The following is a 27,136-nucleotide window of genomic DNA, read 5'->3' as shown; positions in this document are numbered from 1 at the left end:
ACTCTTAATAACTGGGAATTCAGAATCACTCCCACCTTTAACAATGAATCATTAAAGCAGCTATGGGTAGGTGACCAGGTATGGTTATTAAAGGATTGCTTCTTGCTATTCAAAGAAATCAAGAGGAGGCTAAGATTTGTAAGAGTTGTAATGGAAGAATTCAGCGAAATCATGAAAAACAAGTGGTAGTGAGGATGTGGAGAAAAGGGAACCGCTGGAGGGAATGCAGCTGGAGGGAATTGCGGAGTGGTGCAGCCACTATGGAAAACAGTATGGAGTTTCCTCAGAAATTTAAAAATGGGTCAGGCATTTGACCCAGTGGTCCTACTTCTAGAAATATATGCTAAAAAACCCGAAACACCAATCAGACAGAGTACATGCACTTGTATGTTCATAGCAGTGCAATGAGCAAGAGTTAAGAGCTGGAAAGAGCCCACGAGTCCATCAGCGGATGAGTGGATAAAAAAGCTGTGCTACATTTACACCATGGATTACTATGCTGGGGGCAAAAATGACAAAGCTGAAGCTGTACTACTTTGGGCACATCATGAGAAGGCAGTTACTTCAGCTCTCACATTCTACGTATCTATGAAATTATCAACATAAAAAGTAAATCCAATTGAACCATCAAAACAACAAAAGAACATCATAACCAACATTGTGAAGAGGTGCAAAACAAACATGACAATCAGGTAGATAGAAAAATCTATACTCTCAAATAAGAAACAGTTACGACAACAAGCGCTGGAGAGGATATGGGGGAAAAGGAACCCTCTTGCCTGTTCTTGTGCACTGCTGGTGGGAATGCACACTGGTGCAGCCATTGTGGAAAACAGTATGGCGTTCCCTCAGAAAATTAAAAATGAAACTTCCATTTGACCCAGTAATCCCACTTCTAGGGATATATCCCAAGAAAACAGAAACACCAATCAGAAAGATATATGCACCACTATATTCTTAGCAGCACAATTTACAATAGCTAAGATTTGGAAACAGCCTAAGTGACCATTGGCAGATGAGTGGATCAGAAAACTGTGGTACATCTACACAATGGAATACTACGCTGTTGTAAAAAAGAAGGAATTCTTTCCATTTGCAACAGCATGGATGGAACTGGAGAGCATTATGTTAAGTGAAATAAGCCAGTCAGAGAAAGATAAATATTTGGTATTGTGATTCCCTCCAACTTTGCTGTTATTTCTTAAGATTGCTGTGGCTACTGGGAATCTTTTTCGGTTCCAGGTAAATTTTTTAGAGTATTTGTTCTCAATCTGTGAAATATGCTGTTGGTATTTAAATCAGAATTGCACTGAATCTATAGACTGCTTTGGGTAGTATGGACATTTTAATCATGTTAATCTACCAATCCAAAAACACAGTAATTTTTCTTCCTCTATCCCTTTTTTCAATATCCTGTAGTTTTCCCTATAGAGGTCTTTTACCTACTTGGTTAAGTTTATTCCTAAAAATCTTTTTGTTGTTGTTGTTGTCACAATGGTAAATGGGATTTTTTTTTTTTTAGTTTTTATTCTAAGAGAATATTATTAGTATATAAAAATGCCACCTGGAACCCAAGGTGATGGCTGCACACAAAATTTTGTACACTGGCCATTTGTAACCATCTCTCCCTGGCAGATAGAAACCCCACTGCTTTTCACAGCCAGATGTTATGTGGGCACATTTCTCAGTTCTGGGCCCATCTTGGGGTTTAGACCCCAGAGTTCTCAATATGGAACCTCTATAACCTCCTGCAGCTGAGATATCCCGCTGAAACTTCAGCTGCTGTCTACTGAAGCCCAGCCAGCCCTCAAATGCCTCTGCCCTTTTTACCAGTCTTTATGCGGTCTCTACTTTCCATCTTTGGTTAGTGAGGTGACCAGACATCCCGATTTTTAACAATTTGTCCTGTGGCGTTTTTAAAAAGTTCCAATTTTTGGAAAGAATCGTCGGGACTTTTTTAAAACACTGCGGGGACGCGGGACAAATTGTTAAGAAACGGGACTGTCTGGTCACCAAAAGCGGGCCGTCTGGTCACCATAGTTATAAGGGTTCTTCCCAGCTAGATTTCAATTGGTAATTCAGGATGTTTTTTCTATATTTTACTTGTAATTCCAGTTTGTTACTGGGGGTGAGGGGGAGATGTCAGTGTAGCCTCCACTTAATCTGCTGCCATCTTGGAATTCCCACTGGTGGATTCTTGTATGTATTATGACCAGGGATCAAACTAGCAATCTTGGCATATTGGGGCAACATTATAACCAACTGAGCTAACCAGCCAGTGCCCTCTTTTTTAAATTGAATTTATTGGGGTGACATTGGTTAGTGAAATTAGATAGGTTTCAGGTATACAATACATTAATTTGTATACTGTTGTATGTTTACCATGCCAAGTCAAGTCTCCTTTCATCACCATTTATCCCCTCTTTTACCTCCTTTCTCTCCCACTGGCAATCTCTATACTGTTGTCTGTGTCCATGAGTCTTCTTTCTTATTTTTTGCTTTGCTTAATCCCTTGGCCCTTCTCACCCAGCCCCCAACCCCTCCCCTCTGAGAGCTGCCAGTCTGTTTTCTGTATACATGAGTTCATCTCCATTTTCTTAGTTTATTTTGTTCATTAGATTCTACATATAAGTGATATCATATGCTACTTTTCTTTCTTTAACTGGCTTATTTTACTTTCATAATACTATCTGAAAGTAGTAACCAGTATTTTCTTATCACAAGTAATTTCCACATAGCTTTTCATATCTATAAACAATGCCAAGAAAGTTTTTTAAATTGACAATCCTATCTAATAAAGACAGAATATGCTAATTGACCATCACTCTGTCACAAAGATGACTGCACCCACAGCTGAGGCCACATTCCCATAAGGAGCTTTAACGAGCAATCAGCAGGGCTTGACAGGGGACCTTAGGCTGTGCCCACTGCCCTGCGTCAGGCTGGGGGACCTCAGGCGGCACTCCCCTGCCCCAGTGCCAGGCCAGGGGACCTGAGGTCACACCCCCACACCCAGCAGGGCTTGGCATGGGACCTCAAGGTGCACTTCCCATCTTGATGCTGGGCTAGGGGACCTCAGGCTGCTCCCCCCACCCCAGCACCAGGCTGGGGACCTCAGGCTGCACCCCCTACCTGCAGAGCTTGACAGGGGACCTCAGGCCACGCCTCCCACCCAGCGGGGCTTGATGGGGGACCTCAAGGTGCACCCCCAGTGCTGGGTTGGGGGAACTCAGGCCAGGCCCCTGCCCAGCAGGGCATGACAGGGAGCCTAAGGCTGTGCCCCTCTGCTGGTGCTGGGCCGGGGGCCTGAGGCTGCGCCCCGCCCCCCTCCCGTCTGGCAGGGCTTGACAGGGGCCCTCAGGCCATGCCCCCCACCCAGCGGGGCTTGACAGGGGAATTCAGGCCATGTCCCATGCCTGGCGGAGGCTTGACGAAGAACCTGAAGGCACACTCCCTGCCCCAGTCTGGGCTGGGGGACCTCAGGCCACGCCCCCATCCTGGCATTGGGCCAGGGGATCTGAAGCCATGCCCCATGCCCAGCAGGGTTTGACAAGGGTGGGACTGGCCAGGTCTGGATCTAGCCCAATGAGGCAGGGAAGGGGGGTGGGGGGAAGCTGGCCGGGTCTGCGTCTCATGCAATTTTGAGGTGCATGTGGGTGGGCAGATAGGTACTTGACTCTGGGTCCCATGGTGAGCCCCAGACTCTGACAGGAGGAAAGTTTTCATATACATTTTACTAATTTTCTTTCATCTCTGACACTTCTATTATACAGAAAGGGCAAATAGCAATATTAAATTATTTCCTCTAATTAATTCCCTTTTAATCTAGTGCTTACTCACTATTTATAAATAAAACTATTAACAAGGAAAGAGGATAAAGGTAATACAACAAGGCAGGGACATATTCCATGTCTTTTATGTACCACTACTATTCTAAGTCTTTCATAGACATCTTCCACACAGCAGACATAAAAAATGTATTATCAGCCCTGGCCAGTTTGGCTCAGTGTATAGTGCATTGGCCTGCGGACTGCCGGGTCTCGGGTTCTCTTCCATTCAAAGGCATGTACCTCAGCTGCAGGCTCCTCCATGACCTGGTTGGGGCATGCATAGGAGGCAACTAGTTGATGCGTTTCTCTCACATCAGTGTTTCTCTCTGTCCTTCCCTCTCTCTTCCATTCTCTCTAAAAATCAATGGATAAAGTGTCCTCGAATGAAGATAAAAAAAAAAAAAAAAAAACATAAGAAGAAAGAAAATGTATTATCATCATTTTACCAATGAGAAACAGAAACTCAGAAATGAACCTGTCCAAGACCGCAGAACTAGAGAGGCAAAACTAGAATTACATGTAGTTCTGACTCAAGTATTTTATCTTTCTACTATATCATTATGTTGTCTTCTTTACAGACAATAGTTCTTTAACATAGTTCATGCTGTCCAGTCATGTTGGATCCTTATTCCCTAAAAATACTATGTACTTGCTTCTCTCCAGAGGTTTAACAAAGGTAGCAATTCTACCTGGAACTCCATAACCCCCAAAGAAAACCATCAAAAGTTAAGAAACACATTGAGTTATTCGTTATGTATATGGTGAATCTTCTGCAAAATTCTTTCTTACCCTCATCTAATAAAAAATTACAACACCTAGACCAGTGGTCGCCAAACTCATTAGTCAACAGAGTTAAATATCAACAGTACAACGATTGAAATTTCTTTTGAGAGCCAAATTTTTTAAACTTAAACTTCTTCTAATGACACTTCTTCAAAATAGACTCGCCTAGGCCATGGTATTGGAAGAGCCACATTCAACAGACCAAAGAGCTACATGTGGCTCATGAGCCGTGGTTTGCCAATCACTGACCTAGGCCATTAAAGAAAGATTCAAGCTGTTCCAGATCCTAGCTATATTGCTGAGATATACCACTTTATTTAACACAATCAAAATCTTAGAAAATATTATCATTATTACCATTATGAAGCAAAAACTCATATGATTAGGAATGCAGTATCTTGTCTACAATATACTTTCAACTGACTCAGTTGAAAATATGTATCTGTTTATTTATATATAGAGATATAAAGCTAATTTGACAAAATGTAAACAGCAAACTTAGGTGCAGAGCATACCATGTTCATCGCACAATTATTCTTTCAACATTTCCATAAAATTAAAAAATTTTCAAAATAAAATAGAAAGTTGGGAGGGAGGGTAGGGAAAAGATTAACCAAGTAACTTATATGTATATATGCATAACTCATGGACACAGACAATAGTGCAGTGAAGGCCTGGGGAGAGGGTAAGAGCAGGGTGGAAGGGTTCAGTGAGAGATAAATAAATTAAATAAAATATATTGTCAAAAAGAGACAGAACACCCTACCCCATTCGTCTGAGCGGCTATAGCTGGGGAGGAGTCATCTGAATGGGTCTTTTTCCCCTTATGAGTCAGAATATTTTAGTATCAAAGAGCAAAGCCTGAACTTATATGCTCATTTTTTTAAAAAATGTAAACTGCAAGATGTATTGTCGGTGACCATATTTTGATAGTATTCAGTATTTTCATTACTTTCTCCAGTGCTTCCTCAAAATCAGGAGGCATACCATTTACTACCAACTGTTTACTGGGAATGAAACAATGTGTAGATTGGCATTCTAGTCAACTAATTTTTCATTTAGCAACATCATTTCTTTCAGCACAGATACATACTAGTGATCTATCACTATCAACCTCAATGTATCTGTTTACATGCAAAGAAAGCACTTCTGAAGCATGAGTTCCCATTAATAAGGAACAGAAATTTACAAGCACTGATAACCTTTCCTCACACATGCTAAGTGTAGATCCTCATCTGATATCCATTTCTTCCACATATAAAGTGAAATATCTATTAATATTCCACAATTAATGTTAGATAGAATTGTGATGCTGACAGATTTTTATACTCTACACCATCTATTATCTTGGTGCCTGATTTTACAAGGATCTAAGAAGTAATGTGAGACTTGTATCTGTTTTGCTATTCTATAACTTCAGCAACCTCTAACAGTCAACTTTGTCCTGGAAAACATTATTCAATACTAGTTCTAGAAAATACCTATTTGTTTGACTGAACAAGTTATCAAGCTTAACTTACACGCAGTTTCTTTCTATTTTTAAATATGTTTTTTTAATTTAATTTAATTTATTTATTTATTTATTTTGGAGGGAGAGGAAGACAGAGAGAGAAAAATTGATGCGAGAGAAACATCAACCAGCTGTCTTCTGTAGGCCCCTACTGGGGATGGAGCGCACAACCCTGACATGTGCCATGACCAGAATCAAACTGACAACCTCTTGGTGCATAAGATGACACTCAACCAAGTGAGCCACACCAGGCAGGGCACAAAGAAAAGTTTCAATGGCTTCATGACTAGACTTCACAAAAAAGCCAACACTTTTTTGGCTTTAGTGATTATTAAAAAAAAATAATCAAGTAGCATTCAGATATTTAACATCATATTATCTATTTGAACTTGTCCTTTGTTGCTTATTCAAAATTCAACACATCCAATTCACTTGTCTTGGGACACAGATCTAAATTGAATATTCACTCTGCAATGTCTATCACTATAAACTTTTACAAAATGGTTTTAAGGGTTGTTGTTTTTTTGTTATCCTCACATGAGGATATTTTTTCCATTGATTTTTCTTGTTGTTGTTAATGCTCACTCAAGGATACTTTTCCACTGATTTTCAGAGAGAGTGGAAGGGAGGAGGAGGGGGAAAAGGGAGAGAGAGAGAAACATTCAAGTTAAAGAGACACATTGATTGGTTGCTTCCCAAACATGCCCTGACCAAGGCCAGGATTTAGGCCTGCAAATGAGGTAAGGGCCCTTAACTGGAATCAAACCTTTGACTCTTTGGTGCGCAGTTCAACTATCCACTGAGCCAAACTGACCAGGGTTCCATTGCTTTTCAGAAAGTGAAGGGGAGGAGTGCAGGGAGAGAACATCGATGTGAGAGAGACAGAACAACTGGTTGCCTTTTGCATATGCCCAGACCAGAGATAGTGAACCCACAACCCAGGTATGTGCCCTTGACCAGGAATCAAATGTGCAACTTTTTGGTGTGCAGGTCAACATCCTAACCATTTAACCACAGTGGCCAGGGCTTAAGGTGTGATTTTTTAAAATTGCATTCTATTGGTTAGCAGCGTGAACTATTATTTAACACTAGAGGCCCAGTGCATGAAATTCATGTGGGGGTGGGGGGAGGAGAGTAGTTGGGGGGTGTCTCTCAGCCTGGCCTGTGCCCTCTCACAATCCAGTACCCCTCAGGGGATGTCTAATGGCCAGTTTAGAGGTTAGAAAAAAAAAGTTGAGAGAGAACAAAACAAAACAAAACAGAGGCTACTTCAGCAAGGGTGGGTTCTGAGGAGCTAGGATTAACTTTGTGTGAAGATTTGACATGCCATAAAAGAGGGGTGGAAAAAGTGACTGTGTGTGTGTGTGTGTGTGTGTGTGTGTGTGAGAGAGAGAGAGAGAGAGAGAGAGAGAGGAGTACACACACATCCCCCCCAAAGACTCCAGACTCTTTTGTTCTAAAGCACAAAACTTAGCTTTTCCCATATTTATCACATGTCTAAATACAAACTATCATGTACTTTAAGCAACATGTATTGGGAAGAAGAATGCAGCCTTAAAGCAAAGGGTGGGGGTAAGAAGTGAGTAACTCCTCTCATCCCGGCAGCTGAAGCTCCTCAGGGGCTTGCCTCTTTGTGAACACACATTTATCTCTTGGCACATGGGAAGTCAGGGAGCGCAGCATTATCTCGGGAGGGGAAGGTCATGGGGACTGCACCTGTGGTATCACCCCAAGTTTCATTTCCTCACCCTCCTGGGTTGCTTTCCACCCCACCACTGATCCAGTTAATGGGGTCGGAGGTCTGAAACTGGATGCCTCCAGGTGGAGAGCGTGCTGTGGGCCAGGTAGTCCAGCTCTGAGGCCGCCTGTGGGCAGCAGCTCAAGGTGTTCTGCCCCGCTGCGCCAGACTCAATCCAACTGGGTTTCGGGAGAGATTGGGTGGCTCTGCAGCAGGCAGCTCCACGGCTAGCACCTTTGAATTGCGTGCTGCTGGGGGGAAAAGAAAAGCCTCCCCAGAAAGAGGTTTTTTAAAAGCCAGCAGGGCCAGGTGGTTAGCTGGCCTCCAGCCACACCCACCTTAGCATGGTGCCTCCTGCCACCCACCCCGGATTCCCCATTCCCCTTCAGGAGGTTGGCCAGCAGGCCCTGATCAGGCAATTGAGGTGGTCAGTGTGAGTCATAGCAACCAGTCGTTCTGGTCGTTTGGTCATTCAGCTGTAACAATTGCTTAACGTTTTATATCACAGGTGTCAAACACAAGGCCCGCGGGCCAAATCCAGCCCGCCAGGCCTTGCAATGTGGCCCGCACCGCGCTGTCATCACTGCACTCCGCTGTCAGTTTATGACATTGTCAGTTTATGACTGTTCAGTAAACCATTCGGCCGCGATTTAGGCTGGATTTTAGATTTTGGCCCCTTCTCTGATTGAGTTCGACACCCCTATTTTATATATATATATATAGAGAGAGACATTGCAATGAACCACTTTTTAAAACTAGCGTATTTTGTGATTGAAGGATATGATGCAAACTAACAATAACAAAAATCAGATTAAAAAAAACACACATAAGCTTGCTTTTCCTGGAAAAGTAATCTGAAAGCAAAAATAACCTGCATCCTGTTTTAAATGTTAGCTAGCACCAAATGACCAATTTAGTCCTTCTGGCACAGGAACTTAAAAACTAGTTATAGAAGATCCTTAGGAAAAAAACTAAGCTTCTTGGCACCAATAACATATGGGTGTTTTTTTTTCTTTCTTACAAAAAAAAAGGAATTATGACCCATATGAGGAAGATAAAATTTAGTGTCTTTTCCTATTAGGAGATAAAATAAAATACTCATAACCTTAAAGCCCTTTGTCTAGCCTTCTCTTAGAAGAAACTTGTCTCTTTATAACTCAGTAAAGCTAAGGAAAGTGGTAGGTGAATTTTAGAGGCAGAAGTCATAAATAGTTCTTCTGTGGACCTAAAAATTCTCCTTGTGCACAGAAATTCTACATAGAGCTTCACCTGTAGGATGTGGACACTCTGCTAATTGTCCCCAATCTCCAAACAAACAGAATTCCAGAATTCAGGACAATTAAAACTACTGAAACTCTCCATCTTCAGCCAGTGCACTGAAAAGAGTAAAGATAATATCTAAATATGGCTTGTATGTTGCGTTTACTGGGATACACGGAACACATAGAATGCTTTTATTGATCTGTCTAGTGTCATAAAATCTATTGCATTTTTATGAAAATCTGCTTTTATTTTATGAAAGTAATCAAAGGGTAATATAACCCAGAAAGTACAGGTTTCCCTAAACTTCAGACAGTAGCATAGAAAGTAAAAGGTTGAAATATAAGGAGACTATAAAAGTCATACATTTTTCTTACATTTGTGAAATGTATGTAAATAAAATGTTTACAGTAGAGTACTTGGTACTGCAAGAGACTTGAAGATCACAATATCAAAGACACTAATCTAAGATAAAAGTGGTCGAACACTAATTTACTACTTATTAAATTAAATTGAACAAAGTAATTAGTAATCAATCTCTCAAGGAGTTTCCGGTTTTACTACGTTAAAATGCTATCTGCTCCCATAAATGTTGCACTTCTTTGTACATATTTAATATTTTGGTACAATCTTTCTCAAGATGTCAAGCTTTTTAAGAACAGCAATATTATCCATCTTTTCCTAATACTTTCTCACCAGCAACAAAATAAAACTCTAGTTTCAGGGTAGGGAATGTCTTGGGCTGTATAAAGCCCAAGAAATCACTTGGTCTGGCCCTACCAAGGCATTAGGGGTGAGTTAATTAAATGTTTGACCAAATATAACAGGCTAATTTTTTTTTTTTTTTTTTTTTTTTTTTTTTTTTTTTGAATGAATCAAAATTATACAATTTTTTTTTAATAAGTTTTTATTTTTCATATTATTACAAATGTTCCTTCCCCCCCCCCCACCATTGCTCTCCTCCACCAGGTTCCCACCCCACCCTCTGCCCTTTCCCCTCTCCCCATTGTCCTCATCCATAGGTGCACAGTTTATGTTCAGTCTCTTCCCACGCCCCCCTCTCCCCTTTTCCCCAAGAATCGTCAGTTCACTCCCCTTCCATACCTCTGATTCTATTATATTCAACAGTTAATATTGTTCATCAGATTTTTTTAATTTCCTTGGTTTTTAGATTCACTTGTTGATAATTACGTATTTGTTGTTCATAATTTTTATCTTTGTTTACTTTCTCTTCTGAAAGAACCCCCTTCAGCAATTCATATAATTCTGGTTTGGTGGTGATGAACTCCTTTAGCTTTTTTTTATTAGTGAAGCTCTTTATCTGGCCTTCGATTCTGAGTGATAGCTTTGCTGGGTAGAGTATTTTTGGCTGTAGGTTCTTGCTATTCATCACCTTGAATATTTCTTGCCATTCCCTTCTGGCCTGCATGGTTTCTGTTGAGAAGTCAGCTGACAATCGTATAGGTGCTCCTTTATAAGTTACTACCTTCTTTGCTCTTGCTTCTTTTAATATTCTCTCTTTATCTTTTGCTCTTGGAATTTTAATAATGATGTGTCTCGGTGTGGTTCTCTTTGGATTCCTTTTGTTTGGAGTTCTGTGCGCTTCCTGGACTTGTAAGTCAAATTCTTTCACCAGGTGGGGGAAGTTTTCTGTCACTATTTCTTTCAGTATGTTTTCGATATCTTGCTCTCTCTCATCTTCTGGAACCCCCATAATTCTGATGTTGGTTCGCTTGAAGTTGTCCCAGAGGTTTCTTACATTATCTTCAATTTTCTGGATTCTCTTGCCTTCTAGCTTCTGTGGAGGAGTGTCTTCTGGCTCTTTATGTTCCAATTCTTTGACTTGATTCTTGCGATCTTCCCTTCTGTTTTTAGGACTCTGTAGAATATTTTTTATTTCAGACAATGTATTCTTTATTTCTTGTTGATCCCTTATCATTTCTTGTTGACTCCTTATTAATTCTAGTTGATCTCTTTTCATATCCTCATAGGCCTTATCCATCTTTTCCAGGAAATTCTTGAAAAACCTTATAAGCGTAGATTTGAACTCTATATCCAGACGCTTTTTGTCCTCCATTTCTTTCGTTTGTGATCTATTTTGTTGTCGCATTTCGCAGTTACAGATGGGACAGGGTTTCAGGGTGGAGCCTGCAGCTTTGGCTTCCGTCAGCCCCGCCCTATGCGGGTCCTTCAGTGCTCGCTGCCGGCGCCTCTGAGAGAAAGGTGCCCTCGATTTTCGCCTGCTGCCAAACAGTCTATGCTCTCCCCCAATGAGCCCGGTATTGGGGTTCAGTTCAGTTGGAAGTGGAGTTGGAGGTGGCGTTCACAGCAGTCTGGAGCCCCAGTCTCCTTCCCGTCAGGGCAATCCCGCGGCACAGCCGACCGTCCCTTCTCTGGGGGCAGTGTGCGTGCCTCCGGGACCTCCTTTCTCCGCTACCCCGGGGTTCCGACTTACAGCCCAGCTCCCTATGGCTGAGCCTGAGTCCCCGGGGTCTGGCCCAGAACTGGGGTTCAGAGCAGTCAGGGGCCCAGCACAGTCGGAGTTTTATCTCCTTTCTGCTAGGGAACACCCGCCAGGCACTCGGCCTCCCTCCTCTCCGGCTCCGTCCTCTCCGCGCGCGCCACGTGTCTCCGTACCTTAGGCTTTTACAGCTCCTCCGTGCTTCCTTCTGGTTTTCTCCTTGCTTCTTGTTGTAGGATTTCCAGTCAGTCGACTTTCCTGTAGTTCTGGGTAATGTCCATTTTATATTTTAGTTGTATTTTATTAAAATTGTTGTGTGCGGCTGCGGCTAGTTGCCTACCCGAGCAGCCATCTTGGATTCTCCAGGCTAATTTTTAAGTTGATAATTTTGTATGGCCTGCAAATGATATTATAAATATCCAAATGGCCCTTGGCAGAAAAAGGGTTCCCCACCACTGGTTTAAATGATCTATTCTAAGGTATTAAGATGGACTCCAACTCATATCTGATTTCAAATGGGGTGCTTTCCTCTGTGCTAAACTGTTCTCCTAACATTTGCAGAGTACCAAATATTTAAAAGGCACTTTCTTGGGGCAATCACCTTGGAAAACTGAATGTTTATGTTCAGATGTCTAACCACTAAAGAAACATACTATCAAAATTCTTGCATCTACCTATACTGCTTAAGGATAAGAAGACACCTATGCATTTCAGTAAATAAACGATATTAAAATAAATTTAAGGCAAAGTGTTAACAAGTCAACAGAGTTTATAATAATAATAATAATAATAATAAAACAATTCCCACACATAGTTGTCAGCAACTGATATAAAGAATTGAATATACATGGGCCAGTAATTGGTAACATGAGAGTAAGTAGGAAGTTTCTCCACTCAGCTGCAAAAGGTTGAGCTAATTTTTCATAACATAATTTATAAACAGCTACAAGACATCCTTCTATTTCGATTCAATTTAAAAGTAAAGGAATTATTTACATACTTTTCTTAATGTTTTTAGTTGGTGGATGTGGCTGAATTCCTCCAGCTGGAAGTCCATAGGTGCTTATTCGTTGTACAAGACTTGCTACATTCCCATGCCTTTCCCGTCTAATGGGCAAATTGTCATCCTTGGATTCTGTTTCTCTCTTAATTTCCTATAAAAGGGAAAATTAGGAAATAGGCAAATTAAGTTATATTTTATTAAATTCTCTATTGTAAAATGCCAAAACACAGTAAGTGATCTATAATAATATAAGTGTCATATGCTGATTAGACTGGGCAGCCAAACGACTTTCCAGACGTCCTTCTGGATGAAACCGCCATGCCGGGGGCTGAAGAAGGCAGTCAAAATGGTTAGGGGTGATCAGGCAGGCAGAGTAGTTAGGGGTGATCAGGCAGGCAGGCAGAGTGGTTAGGGGCAATCAGGCAGAGGTGGGTAGGGGCGATCAGGCAGGCATGCAGAGTGGTTAGGGGTGATCAAGCAGGCAGACAGATGAGTGGTTAGGAGCCAACAGTCCTGGATTGCGAGAAGGTGCTTGCCGGGCTGAGGGGACCCATCACCCCGTGCATGAATTTCATGCTCCAGGCCTCTAGTTATTATATAAAACATGATATCAAAAGTTTTCAAACCTTTTCTATACCCACACAAATTTAAAGAATGCAATGCACTTCAGTGGCTTACTATGAGTGTAGGTCTAATCAGAATTGGAGATATAGGTAAAGAAAAGGAGGCTGAAAGCCCACCTCCACCCCAACATATACTTGGCACCCTGAAATACATTAATAAATTATGACAAACAGTAAATCTAAGTCAGGGGTGGACAAACTTTTTCTAAAAGGATTAAATAGTAAAATATTTTAGATTTGTGAGCCATTCAATCTCTGTTGAAACAATGGACTCTGCTATTTGAAGGGCAGAAGCAGCCACATTCTTAAATAAATGAACATAACTATGCACCAACAAAATTTTATTTATGAATACTAAAATTTTGATTTTATTTAACTTTATAATGTCATTAAATGTCATGCTTCCTTTGGTTCTCCCTCACCCGCCATTTATAAAATTTTTAGCTAGCATTCTTGGTCCATGGACTTTACAAAAACAGGAGGCATTCAGATTTGGCCAATGGGCCATAGTTTAATGAGCCATGTTCTAAGTCAGAGGCTAACAGAAGATATGCAAACCTTCATGAAAAGAAGTATAAGAGAAAAGGGAAGTTATGTCATGTTCAGTGATTTTAAAAACTCAATGTAACAAAAATATCAAATCTTCCTAAAACTGATGTAATGATTCAATGCAATTTCAAAAACATCACACAGACTTAGGAAAGCAATTTAATAAACAGGTTCTAAATTTGTACAGAAGAACAAAAGGTCAAGAACAGCCAGAATACTTCAGGGAAAAGAAAGTGAGGGGATTTTTTCTTTTTTATTAAGATATAGAGAAAAACTATGACACACTATAAATTAGTACAGTACTGGCATAAAAACAGACATGCTAATAAATGAAACAAAATTAAAATCCATAAAAAAACCCCACCACAACTTGATTTATGATAGACAAAAAGTAAGAAAAAATAGATTCTTAAAATACATAATACTTGTAAAACTAATGTTCCCTATTTTAGGGTGTAGGGAATGAAATTGGACTCCTAACCTCACACATTTAATATTAAAATCAACAGTTTCTGTTCATTACAATTAAGCATTTAAAAAAGTAAATCACAAACCCGAAGATATGTTTCACATACAAAGTTAACAAAATTTCTATCTCTAGGTGTTTGTGTCTACCACAATGTTAACCAGTTGTTGCTCTCCAACTCAGTGGTTCTCAACCCATCTAATGGCGCGACCCCATACAGTTCCTCATGTTGTGGTGATCCCCAACCATAAAATTATTTTCGTTACTACTTCATAACTGCAATTTCGCTACTGTTAATGAATCATAATGTCGATATCTGTGTTTTCCAATGGTCTTAGGTGACAGCTGCTAGCGGTTGAGACCCACAGGTTGAGAACCACTGCTGTATTAAAGGGTCACGGCATTAGACAGTTGAGAACCATTGCTCTAACTACCGTAGTAAGATTTCAGGTGATTTTGACTCCATTGTACTATATAAGAGTGTTTGATGCTTGCTTTTGTTTTCTTTTAAACAATGAAAATTGTCTTTCAATCAAAATAAAAGTTTTTCATTTTGGGAAAACTGTTAAAGTTAGTGGAGAATTGTGAAAAATTATTAAAGTACAAATTAAAGAAGACAAAATGCTTTATAATATAGTTGCCTCATTTTTATGGTAATTCGTTTAAGGAAAAATACTTCAATTTACTATTAATAGTACATGAGATATCAATATTTGAAAACATTACAATTTTCAGACTACACTAAGTATTTTTCAAACATAAAATCTATGTGAAAACTGGTAGTTTACAAACTCAACATGCCAAATAGTATTCATTTTTAATTCTCCAGTCTCATGAGCTACCTAGGTTTTAAACAAATAAAAGCCATACCTCTGAGAGCTATTGTTGCTTTTTAGTATAAAATTCCAAGAACTTAGCTTGACATCCAAATCTGTTCTTCTAGGAACATAAACCTAGTTTAACTTAATGTGATTAAGTACAGAATCAGGCCCTAGCCAGTTTGGTTCAGTGAATAAAGCACCACCTGCAGACTGAAGGGTCCCGGGTTTATTCTGATCAAGGGCACAAGCCCAGGTTGCAGGCTCAATCCCCAGTATGGGGCATGCAGGAGGCAGTAGATCAATGATTCTCTCTCATCCTTGATGTTTCTATCTCTCTCCCTCTCCTTTCCTCTCTGAAATCAATAAATATATATAAAAATAAGTAAATAAAAGTACAGGATCAGGAGACACCTGACTTGGGTACAAATACTGGCATTATCCTGTTTACTAGTTATATAACTTTGAATACTTAAGCTATTTTTAAAAAGAAATTATGTGAATAGATATATTTGAAACAATGTTTCCCATTTCTAAAAAATTAATTTACAACATATTGCTCAAGATCTAGAAACATTTTAAGGACCTTCAAAATTCTTTGAAACATAATCACATCCATGAATATTAGATATAATAAATTTGAGGGCAAAAGATAAAATGAAAGGGAGAAGCAAGCTAGTACATATATAGTCTACCCTACACAGAGAAAACTCAGGTTCCAAATACAAAATGACAATTAAGATTATCACAAGTACCAAGTGGCCTCCAGGCTATAAGCAAAATTACAAATAAAGTTTACACTGGCTTCTCCTCCACCTCTTCCTGATTTCTTTCTCTCTTTATCCCTTCCTCCCTTTCTTCCCTTCCTCCTCCTTTCTCACCAACCTACTAACACAGTGGTCAGCAAACTCATTAGCCAAATATCAACAGTACAATCCAGTGGTTGGCAAACTCATTAGTCAACAGAGTCCAATATCAGCAGTACAATGATTGAAATTTCTTTTGAGAGCCAAATTTTTTAAACTTACACTTCTTCTAACACCACTTCTTCAAAATAGACTTGCCTAGGCCATGGTATTTTATGGAAGAGCCACACTCAAGGGGCCAAAGAGCCGCATGTGGCTCACGAGCCACGGTTTGCCGACCACTGTACTAATCTAACTCTCTTTTCTAGTTCCTGGACACCTAGTGCCCCCAAATTACTCTTTGGCTACCATCTTCAACAGCAGTTTTATTGAGTACTTATTCTAGTGTTTCTTCCTTCTTTTCCTTTTACTGTTTTTACTTTATTAGCCAGTAAATAAAATAAACATTAATCCGTAGCATCTAATGTCTACCAACTTCACTCCCCCCCCCCCCCCCCGATTTTGAAAATGACTTTAGGAGATACAGTAAAAAAAAAAAAAGGGGGGGGGGGTGAGTCCTCACTGAGAAAGTATCATGTCTTGACAAAGCAGATTCAGAAAAACTATGAATCTCATTCTACAAATGAGGAAAGCCTCTTACATAGCAAGTAATCCAGTTTTTCAGTCCAAAATTGGCCAAGAAAAAATACACCATAGGGATAATTTCCAAATAGATAAGAATGTATTATTGATTTACTTTATTTCATAAGGGGTAAAAAGTAATAATTAAAGGAAGTAAAAAGTAGAACAAAAAGAACATGAGAAATATAAGCAAATGAGGAAGCTGAAAAGATGGGAAAGAATATAGTTATTCTTCACCTATTAAGGTAATCAAAGATACTTAACTCTGATTACACTAAGCAAAACCAGGCAACTTGAAAGATTATCAATCCAAAATTCACAACTTCTCCTTTACGTTGTAATAAATCTATACAATAATTTGGTTTTCTGATCATGGCCAGTGCCATGATCATTATTTGAAAACAGAAATCACTTAAGTTCCATATTATAAAATCAAAGGTCACAAAGAATAAAAACCAGATAAGAGGTTCTTTTTTCTAAATTGAAGAGAGGATATCTAATCATTAAACTCCTAAACAGAGTTACAGATCTGTTTATGTTAATGAAAATTAAGGAATATACATAATTATTTTAAAGTTTACATTCAGGATTTGCAAAAAGTGTTGGAAATCCTAAATGTGACCTCCAACTTTACAGAAGCATAAATCAGAATGTATGGAAAAGTGACATTAAAAATAAGGAAAATAAGATTAAATGTTTATTTGGTACCATATGCTATTCCAGCTAACAAGATAATTAACCCCATTCTTAAAAATCTTACTATGAAATCTATATGTACTTCTGAATGCTAGCATATCAGAATCATCAAGGGAAACAGTAAAAATATAATGTAGGAAGGCCATTTTGAAAGTTTCTAAACTTACTTTTCTTCTTCCCCAAATAAACTATTCTCCATGAAACCACTGTCTCTTCAATTTGGACAAAGGGCCTCCCTATTTCAATTGTCCTTCACCCATTTGTAAAAGGGAAGAGTAGGAAAAGGGGTGGAGGATTTATGTAGATTTATTGGCATCCTACTCCTTTCCTTTTCCTATCACAAGAATGTTAATGACTGCCAAGTGAAGTAGATTAGAAAAAACACTAAATAAAGAACTCTTCTCCTACCCATATTCTTTCAGACATACCACACTGATCAAAACGAACTGAAAATACCGCAATAATTTATAATGGTCATCCTTTTTATTATTTTTTTAAAAATGCTATTTTGTGTTTTCAGCACTAGGATAAAGGAGTTTTAGGATAAGAACAGCAGGGGATGAGGGCTAGTCTATGACTCAAAAGACACCAAGCCTACATGTAGATCCTTTTCTCAAAACTCATAGACTCCCTTGAGGCCACAGATGACAGTGACAAGCAGGCAATGAGTACTGACCTAGTAAAAAGCAAAACCAGGAGATATCCCAAAAGCTCACTATCTGCCAATCAAACTTTCCTGGTTTAAATCATTACAGCCTGAAATACTTTTTGCAGAAACAAAATATATTAACTGTTTAAGGGGGGGGGGGGTGTGTGTGTGTGTTAGATTTTAACTCTCCAGGTAAGTCCCAGGTAAACACTAACATGATTTATATCACAATGTCTCCACTTGAAATTTATGGTGTGAAAAATAGGGGATAGAGGGGCTGAAGATAATAATTTAATTTAAAAGAGTTTCTATAGAATACAGTCTATAAAATAAATATCTACCAAATTCCTAAATGTAAAAGGAGGTTTTTAAAGGAGTGTTTTAAGAAATGTCAATAAATACTTCTATATTGCTTGAATTTTGTTTCAGGATATATTATTTTTTCCCCCATTTATTTCTTTTATTGATTTCGGAGAGGAAGGAAGAGGGAGAGAAAGATAGAAACATCAATGATCAGAGAGAATCATTGATTGGCTGCCTCCTGCATAACCCCCACTGGGGATTGAGCCAGCAACCTGGCCATGTGCCGTTGGCCGAAATCAAACCTGAGACCCTTCAGTCCATAGGCCATCGCTCTATCCACTGAGCCAAACCGACTAGGGCTGTACTACTTATCCTATATAACAGAAGGCTAATGTGCAAATTGTCTCCTCAGGAGTTCTACTGGTAGACTGGGAGTTTGATCACTCTCTATGATGGGCACTGACCACCTGGGATTTGGCGCGGAACATGGCAGGTGACCAGCAGCAGTGGTAGGGCGCTGAGGGAGCGAGGGAAGGAGCAGGCAGGGAGGCTGGGAACCGCGTGGTGGCAGTGCATGGGCAGCAAGGGAAGGAGGAGGAACCTGATTTGCCCTAATCGCTGGCCAGGTCTAGGGACCCTATCTGTGCATGAATTTTCATGCACCAGGCCTCTAGTTTTTAATTAAAAAAAAAAAAAAAAAAGTTGGTGTGCCCACAAATAATAGCACTGTAAGTCAAATTGTTTTAGAGCATTTAGAAAGATCTTAGGTGTGTGAACACACCTTACAAAATCTAAATCCTTATACCTCTTTTCTAACATTTACCTGTATTCAACGATTTCTCTCAGTAAATATAGTACATGTGGGATTCAAAATATTATCAAAAGTAATTCAAGTCACAAAACAAATTGCTGTAATCAGTGTCTAAAGTATAGTTAATGTTTTTACATTATGTAACAGAAAATGTACTATCAGGTATCATGAATAACTATACACAACTTTTGCATTTCTATCTGCTATTTTTATTGTAATTCCCAATAAGCAAATAAAAGTTGTCTTCCATTTAATACTCTATTATCTACAGAGATGTTTTCTCCTCTCCTGTGTTTGATTTATTTTCATAATGTTCTTCTCCTGATTTAAAGCTAGCTTTCTGAACGATTTTATTAAAGCTACCAACAAATCTTCTATTGCTCAACAAGATCACTGAGGTTTCTCTAAGTAAATTAATAGTTTTCACAAAATAAGGATTTAAAAAATAAAATAAAATTGTCACTTCCTTCACTCAAATAATAATTCCTCTTGTTGAAACAGTGGAATACCACAAGATATAAACACAATATCAGCACTCTTCCAGAAAAAGAAGTTATATTTAAAAAACAAAAAAATCTTTAAGATACTTTCCAAAGTAGCCATGTATATCAGATCATCTTATTCCCCATTTTGCTACTTAGTATTTTGAAGGAAGCCTTTTAAAAGATTTCTAAATATATTTGTAACCTACATAATATAGAAATAAAATGACATTTTAAAATGCAAGATAAGTTATCAAACTGCCTATTTTTTAATCTAAAAAAAAAGCAGATTTGATAATTTAAATCTTTTTCCTAAATGTGAAAAAAAAAACACCTGCTAAAAATGTAAAAATATCCAAATGATTTTTATTTACTTGTCAGCTTCCTGTAACACAGGTGAATGACTTGTTTCTTATATCAAAAAGCCTAAAATACTTCATAAAGTTCCAAGGACTCTTCAAAGAGGATCAAACTTTCATTAAAAATTTTAAATATAGTAATTCACATACCAACTCCTGAGACATCTTCTGTAAACATATCCACTTGTTTTTTAAAACAGTAAAGTAAAATCACCGTAGCAGTAACAGATCCTATAAAAACTTGTAGCACCTTCAAGATCAGTATAAAGCCAAGAAAGCTGCTTGGAAGCTGGCATCCCCAATCCAAAACTTCTATCCTAACCCACTTTAAATACAACTAATGTTTCTGCTGACCTCTTTTGATCTTATTTCACTGATATTTCTCTGCTTTCCTTCCCCATGACCTCCTGTGCTTCAATACTTGAAAAACTATCCAATGTGCCTTCTACGTTGATGCCCAACCCTCTTCCCTCCCCAACTTCCTCTGACTCATTCACTCAGGTCATCAGACTATGCACTCTATCATATATGAAACTCGATGAGCAGAGTTCACTAACATTTATTAAATGCCTATAAATAGTCAACTGCACTATTACCTACTTTCATGTGTTATCTTAATCTTCAGAAGCAAGTCATAAAAGAAAATAAAGGTATCAACTATGCTTATTACCTTTTTACTGAATGCAAATCTATTCTTGTGTTTAATAGCTAATATTACATTTTTCTTAGCACTTTATAACAATGGCTTAAGGCATCATCATCTTGCTTTCCCCTCAGATAAGAGGTATTTTTCCCTATTCTTCCCATTAAGTACAGTTAAAAAAAAAAACCTCTAGATAGTACATATTTTTAAAAATAGATAAAAGTATTGTGAAAAGTGGAGGAAAGAAGGTAACACAAGCCAAAGAGACCAGGTTCCTCTGAACCTGCTGAGTTCACTGGATTTTCTTTTTGCCTCATATATTCCAGACTGCGTACTGGAGAAGCTGGCAACCTGGAAATGCCAATAGGCAGAGAGAAAAAAAGCTCCAAGAAAAGCTTTATCTCTTTAGCCAAGGAAAGGACAGTCTAGCAAGACAGAAAGTTCTTAGACAATAGCCACTACACTGCAGTCAAATAATCACAGGGGGGGGGAAAGATAGCCCCTTCCTCACCCATATCAGCAAAGGCCTTGTAAGGAGCCACATTTCCATCCTTAGCAGGCTGCAATGAGATAACCCAACTATCACCCCTCCCCCATATTCCCACCAGGGTAGCCTGTACTCCTACTCACTGAGAATTAACAAGAAGCTCCATCCCCTCCAAGTGTCAATGGAGACCAAGTAGGGAATCGGGATTGGAGGTAACTTGTTTTTCCCCCAGCACAAGTTCCCCTTTAGTTAAATAAATTTAAATTTTGATCCCAGGTCCTCAAACAATATTCTGATTTTTAAAAAAATATTTTACCACCCATGTCTGCTTTCTCGTCTTGTAACTGAGGTCACCTTCTAAAGGCATTTTATTTTAGCCCCCTCATCTTCAAAGAATGACCCCTCCCACCCAAAGGGCTAACAACAACAAAAGATAATTTCCACCAGGTAATTTTTCTATAAATGTAAGACTAACTACACACAAAAAAACCTGTCACAATTAGTGTTATCCTAAGGAACTAGAGCTTACCCAAATCCTAACACACCAAAAAGCTTTTTTTAGTGTCTAGTTTTTCATCCACTTGGTCCACTTTAAAAATATATATATATATTTTATTGATTTTTTACAGAGAGTAAGGGAGAGGAATACAGAGTTAGAAACGTTGATGACAGAGAATCATCGACCAGCTGCCTCCTGCACACCCCCCACTGGGGATGTGCCCGCAACCAATGTACATGCCCTTGACCGGAATCGAATCTGGGACCTTTCAGTCCACAGACTGACACTCTATCTATTGAGCCAAACCGGTTTCGGCCACTTGGTCCACTTTTAAATAAACTTAAACTGTTCTATCGCTACTACCACCAATGAGACAAGATGATTTCCCTAGGCCAGTGGTCAGCAAGCTCATTAGTCCACAGAGCCAAATATCAACAGTACGATTGAAATTTCTTTTGAGAGCCAAATTTTTAATTTTTTCTATTATTTTTTTATTATTTTAAATATATTTTATTGATTTTTTACAGAGAGGAAGAGAAAGGGATAGAGAATTAAAAACATTGATAAGAGAGAATCATTGATCAGCTGCCTCTTGCCCACCCCCTACTGGGGATGTGCCTGCAACCAAGGTACATGCCCTTGACCGGAATCAAACCTGGGACCTTTCAGTCCGCAGGCTGATGCTCTATCCACTGAGCCAAACCGGTTTCGGCGAGAGCCAAATTTTTTAAACTTAAACTTCTTCTAACGCCACTTCTTCAAAACAGACTTGCATAGGCTGTGGAATTTTGTGGAAGAGCCACACTCAAAAATCCAAAGAGCCACATGTGGCTTGCAAGCCGAAGTTTGCTGACCAAGGCCCTAGGCACATAGGCTAACCAGGCTAACTGCTTCTTCCATATTTTTTCATTTTAATTATTTTCTTCTTTATTTTTGACCTTCCTTTAAAACTATTCACTTTTTCTAAAGGGCAATTAGTAAAGTTCTACCTTATTCACCTTCTTTTATTATTAACATTTAATAATACCTGAACTATTACAGGCACACAAAACAAACAAAAAACAAAAACAAAAAGCACCAAAAAACTACATATATGTTGACTAAGTTAACAATTAAGCTGATTTTCTTCTCCCATTTCCTGTTTCCAAAATGGATGAAATAATAAATTCCATCATATATCTATATGCAAGACACACAATCAAATTCCTACCAATAAACCAAACAGGTGGAATATCCCACTCTTACAAAGGAAGAAATGAATGCTCTAGACTAGCAACCATGTCAAACTCACAGTCCGCAACAAATATTTCTGCGGCCCAGCCAGTGTCTTGTTATGAAAAACTAGTGGCCTGGTGCATGAAATTCATGCACTGAGTAGAGGGAAATCCCCTCAGCCCAGCCTGCACCCTCTCCAATCCTGGACCCCCCGGGCCCTCCGGAAATGTCTGACTGTGGACATCCCTCTCACAATCCTGGACCACTGGCTCCTAATCACTCACCTGCCTGCCTGCCTGGTTCCCCCTAACTGCCCTGCCCCTCCTGCCAGCCTGATTGCCCCTCACTGCCTCTGCATGCTGGCCTGGTTGTCCCTAACTGCACCCCCCCTGCTGGCCTGATCGCCCCCCACAGCCCATTCACCAGCCTGGTTGCCCCACACAGCTTGCTGTTCAGTCCTTTAGTCATCCCTCACTAACCCCCCGCATCTTGGTCACCCCAGGCAGCCTGCTTATTCAGTTGTTTGGTTGTCCCTCAATAACGCCCCCTGCTGGCCTGGTCCTAGGCAGTCATCTTATGAGAGCATGAGGGTTAATTTGCATATTTCCTCTTTATTATATTCCACTTATTTCACAAGACTTTTGAAGGCTCAAATAAGAATTTAATGGTATCATATAGTCATATCAATTGATACAGAATTAGCATTTGATAAAATCCAACACCCTCTCCTGATAAAACTCTCAACAACATGGGAATAGAAGGATCATACCTCAACATAATAAAAACTATATATGATACCCACAGCAAACATCATACTCAACGGGCAAAAACTAAAACCATTCCCTCTAAGAACAGGAACAAGACAGGGATGCCCACTCTCACCACTCCTGTTTGACATAGTTCTGGAAGTACTAGCTATTGCAATTAGACAAGAAGAAGAAATAAAAGGCATCCAAACTGGAAAAGAAGAAGTAAAATTGTCCTTATTTGCAGATGACATGACATTGTACATAAAAAAACCCAAAAGACTCCATCAAAAAACTAATAGACTTAATAAATGAATTTGGCAATGTAGCAGGATACAAAATTAACGTCAAGAAATCTATGGCATTTCTATACAACAATAGTGAACTTACAGAAACAGAAACTAAAAAAGCAATCCCACTTACCATGACACCAAAAAAATTAAGATACCTTGGAATAAACTTAACTAAGGAGGTAAAAGACCTATACGCAGAAAACTACATGACACTGAAAAAAGAGATAGAGGAAGATATAAACAGATGGAAGAACATACCATGTTCATGGACTGGTAGAATCAACATCATCAAAATGGCCATACTTCCCAAAGCAATTTATAGGTTCAATGCACTCCCCATTAAAATACCATTAAAATGCCAACGGCGTACTTCACAGACCTAGAAAGAACTCTCCAAAAATTCATCTGGAACAAAAAAAAGACCCCAAAAAGCCACAGCAATCCTGAGAAGAAGAATAAAGTAGGAGGGATCTCAATACCAGATTTCAAGCTGTATTACAAAACCACTGTTCTCAAAACAGCCTGGTACTGGCACAAGAACAGACATATAGATCAATGGAATAGAACAGAGAATCCAGATATCGACCCAAACCTCTATACTAAATTAATATTTGACAAAGGAGGCATAAACATACAATGCAGTCAAGACAGTCTTTTCAATGAATGATGTTGGAAAAATTGGACAGATAAAAGAAACTAGATCACCAACTTACACCATACACAAAAATAAACTCAAAATGGATACAGGACTTAAACATAAGACGGGAAACCATAAAAATACTAGAGGCATCCACAGGCAGAAAATCTTAGACATATGCCAAAAGAACTTCTTCACTGATACTGCCCCTAGGGCAATGGAAGCTAAAGAGAAAATAAACAAATGGGACTACATCAAAATAAAAAGCTTTTTTACAGCAAAAGATAGATGTTTTAACTGAAAATACTTACCTTAACAAAATTATCAGGAAACATTCCTCTTCTCCCATTTAGTTCTCCTTCTAGCCATCCTTCCTCCTGTAGTTTTTTCACATTCCGGATGATCTCCCCAACTCGAATAGTTAATTCATCATCATGTACAGCATCATAGTCATACTCCACAATATAGTCAACTAAAAAAAACAACAACAGATTAATGTCTAAAACTTACCTCATAAAACACTATTAAACCTATTACTAAACTAAGAAATCTGTTTAGCAACAACAATGAATATTACAAAGATATAAATAAGTCTTACCTCGGTGGTTTAAAATATTTGGCTATATTCATAAATTTCTTGGTTACCTTTAAACATAGTATGAGTTTTAAGTAGTAGATTCAATACAATGTATAATTCATGCCATCAGTTTTTCTTACAGTCAGAGTAGAGGCATGGTACATGGACTTGGGCACCGGTGGGGTCCCTTGGCCTGGCCTGCAGGGATCAGGCTGAAACTGGCTCTCTGAGATCCCCCGAGGGGTCCCAGATTGCGACAGGGTGGTTCTCAGGTGACATAGTCCAGAATTGGGCTCCCTCGCCGGGAACTAATTCCAGCATGTAATAATTACAAGAATTTCATTAAAAGATTGGTGAAGCTTGATGGACTCAACAAGGGCTGAGCCACATATGTAGTTTACCTGTTGGAAAGGCTAAACAGCACTTCCCCCAAATCTGAATAGGATAATCGTTTGCTGCCAGACAGCTCAGGGCATTTTATTGCCTCCTGTAGGCCAAACACCTGAACAGCTGTAAGCTATTCCCCAAACTTGACAATGCTTTTGGACCCTACCCTTTGAAGTGTATTATCTCCACCCTGCCTTGGGACAAATTGTGTTAATAAAAGCATGGGTCCTTAGTCAAGAGTAGTCTTCTAACTCCTCTAGCTGAAGAAACTGCCTTTCAATGCCCCCAATGCCTTTCAAAATTATCTTTCGTCTTTGGATTCTTTAAACATCTACGCATAGCCTTTCTCCAGAATGCTGAACCCTTTGTAAGACTGGGACAAGAACCCTGACACTCCCTACTCTCTGGTCTGGGTGCATCATCTGAGAACTGCAGCTGCCAAGTCACTGCAGCTCAGCAGCTCCTGCATTGAGTGTCTACCCCCTGGTGGTCAGTGTGCATCATAGCTACCAGTCAGATGTTTGCTTAGGCTTTTATATATTTAGATATTTCACCCTTCATGTTCAGGGGCAGACAACTCTAAGTTGTCCCCAAAATCCCATCTCTTGATAATCATATTCTTGTAGAATTCCCTCTCCTTGAATATGAATGTAACCAATAACTGACTTCTAACCAACAGAATCTGACAAACATGATGGACTGTATAGGACAATATAAGATTATAATATCCATCTTCCCAGGACACTCAGTTGCTGGCATTGAAGATACAAGCTGCCATGCTGTGAACTGGCCAAGGGAGAGGACCACATTCAAGCACCTGAGGGAGGTTTAGAGCTGATAGCCAGTTCACTGAGGCCCACAGTCCAACAGCCCACAGAGAACTGAATGACACCAATAAATCATGTCAGTTTTTTCCCTGAGTTGAAAACCCAAGCCCTGGCCAACACCTTGATTGCAGCCTTCCAGAGGACCCCAGGCTGCTGAACCACAAAATCAGAGATAATAAATGTATATTGTTTTAAACTGCTAAGTTTATCGCGATACTGTTATAGAACCGAATAAAATGAGTACACCCTAAAATGAAGGTAAGGATCCATATTTCATCTCCTTTAAGTATAATTTTAGATTATAGAACATGACTTATGCATGCTATTAATAATTTATATGGCTCAATAAAAGAAAAGCAATAACAGATTTCCTATTCAAGTGGCAGACTAACCATACATCCATTCATCTTTCTTCCTCCCATGTACAGCATCATATCTTTTTGTTATTTTGAGACCCTGTACTCTACCAAGTGAGGTTTGTCTCAGTCCCAAGGGGGTGATTCTTGACTAGTCCAAACCAGTACTTCCCAAATACTAATGTACAATCAAACCATCTTCTTTACTTGCAGAAGTCATCTTGTTGACTTGAGAATTGTGTTTAAATGCATACTCTGAATAAGTAGGTCCCAGAATACCTAATGCTACTGGTCAAAGAAGCAAAGGTCTAAAGATAGTTGATTTAAAATAATTTCATATGCACACACTCCAATGGGTTTTCAAACATGCATGTGACGGATGGATTCTGATCATTCAAGATGTGAGAAAGAGTTCTGGGAAGGTTTAGTTAACTTTAAATACAAAACACAAAAAAAGGAATGTCCTTCTGCAGACTTTGGATGCTCCTTGGTGAGAATGTAATGCCCAAAATTGTCACAATTATTTGAGACAAGTTAAAGAGTGGTTAGGGTTAGGATGAAAGAAAAGAAAGATGAAAGTAACCTGGATCTCTGCTAAAGTAACCAATCTCAGAATTACAGTGAAAGGTTGTGGGCTCTAT

At 39.1% G+C, this 27,136-nt stretch overlaps 1 protein-coding gene across 1 annotated transcript in view; it reads right to left on the bottom strand.

Annotated features, from left to right (window-relative positions):
• Positions 1-27,136, bottom strand: part of CD2AP (CD2 associated protein) — a 99,275-nt gene that overhangs the window by 56,201 nt on the left and 15,938 nt on the right. Inside the window, exons 2-3 of the mRNA XM_084890505.1 lie at positions 24,660-24,820; positions 12,583-12,736 (exon numbers count right to left, since the gene is read on the bottom strand). Of these exons, the coding sequence (XP_084746631.1) occupies positions 12,583-12,736; positions 24,660-24,820 (315 nt within the window). The remainder of the gene's footprint in view (positions 1-12,582; positions 12,737-24,659; positions 24,821-27,136) is intronic.

This window comes from Pipistrellus hanaki, assembly GCF_964339955.1.
Source record: "Pipistrellus hanaki genome assembly, chromosome: 7".
NCBI classification, from domain to species: Eukaryota; Metazoa; Chordata; class Mammalia; order Chiroptera; family Vespertilionidae; genus Pipistrellus; species Pipistrellus hanaki.
This window is presented reverse-complemented; position numbering and strand designations above follow the sequence as displayed.